The 708-nt window shown below is 45.3% G+C and overlaps 1 protein-coding gene across 1 annotated transcript in view; it reads left to right on the top strand.

Moving 5' to 3' along the window:
- Positions 1 to 335: 335 nt before the first annotated feature.
- The window catches only part of LOC123077798 (uncharacterized), a 3376-nt gene continuing 3003 nt past the window's right edge, over positions 336 to 708 (top strand). Inside the window, exons 1-2 of the mRNA XM_044500127.1 lie at positions 336 to 519; positions 617 to 708. Of these exons, the coding sequence (XP_044356062.1) occupies positions 423 to 519; positions 617 to 708 (189 nt within the window). The 5' untranslated portion in view covers positions 336 to 422. The remainder of the gene's footprint in view (positions 520 to 616) is intronic.

Here is a 708-nt window from a genome sequence, read left to right as displayed (position 1 = left end):
GAATACAATTTTTTTGCAGATTTGTAAGTGTTCTTTTTTTTAATTCATTAAATGTTCACTAATTTTAAAAGTGTTCTGATATGAAAAAATGTTCGTGTATTCAAATAGTTTTCATGATTTGTTTTAATTCATAAATTTTGAAAAAAATTCTCATATATTCAAAAAATATTGTGAATTCAAAAACGCTCGCAAATTAGAAAAATGATAGTGAATCTATAAATAAAAGATGGAAAAATAAAAATAATCAGGGGAAAACCGAATGGAAAAGCAGAAGAAAAAACCGGTCAGGAAACTGGTGGAAGAAAATCGCGTAACTGGCCCGGCCTAATAGGCATTCGCAAGCGCTGGAGGGTGCGCGTTTGAGGATCCACCCCTCGGTAGATTGTGAACAAAAAAAAAGGATCCAGCCCTCAGTCTCCCCTATGGCGGCCTTGGCCTGTGCATCTAATGTGCGCCGCCTCCTCCTCCACCCCGGCGCCGGAGCTCCGGCGAGATCCTTCTACTCCCAGCCCTACCAAGGTACACCCGCCTAGCTACTTTCCTCCTGACCCGTAACCTTCGTGGTTCTTTCTTCGCCGTTCGTCGTGGTGAAGCGGATTGGGATTCCTGTGCGCAGCCAAGGTAGGCGTGGTGGAGTTCTTGAATGGGGTCGGCAAGGGGGTGGAGACGCACGCCGCGAAGCTGGAGGAGGCCGTAGGAGGCGATCTC

This window comes from Triticum aestivum, chromosome 3D (genome assembly GCF_018294505.1).
Source record: "Triticum aestivum cultivar Chinese Spring chromosome 3D, IWGSC CS RefSeq v2.1, whole genome shotgun sequence".
Lineage (NCBI taxonomy): Eukaryota > Viridiplantae > Streptophyta > Magnoliopsida > Poales > Poaceae > Triticum > Triticum aestivum.
The sequence above is the reverse complement of the archived record's forward strand: the minus strand, read 5'-3'. Positions and strand labels throughout refer to the sequence as shown.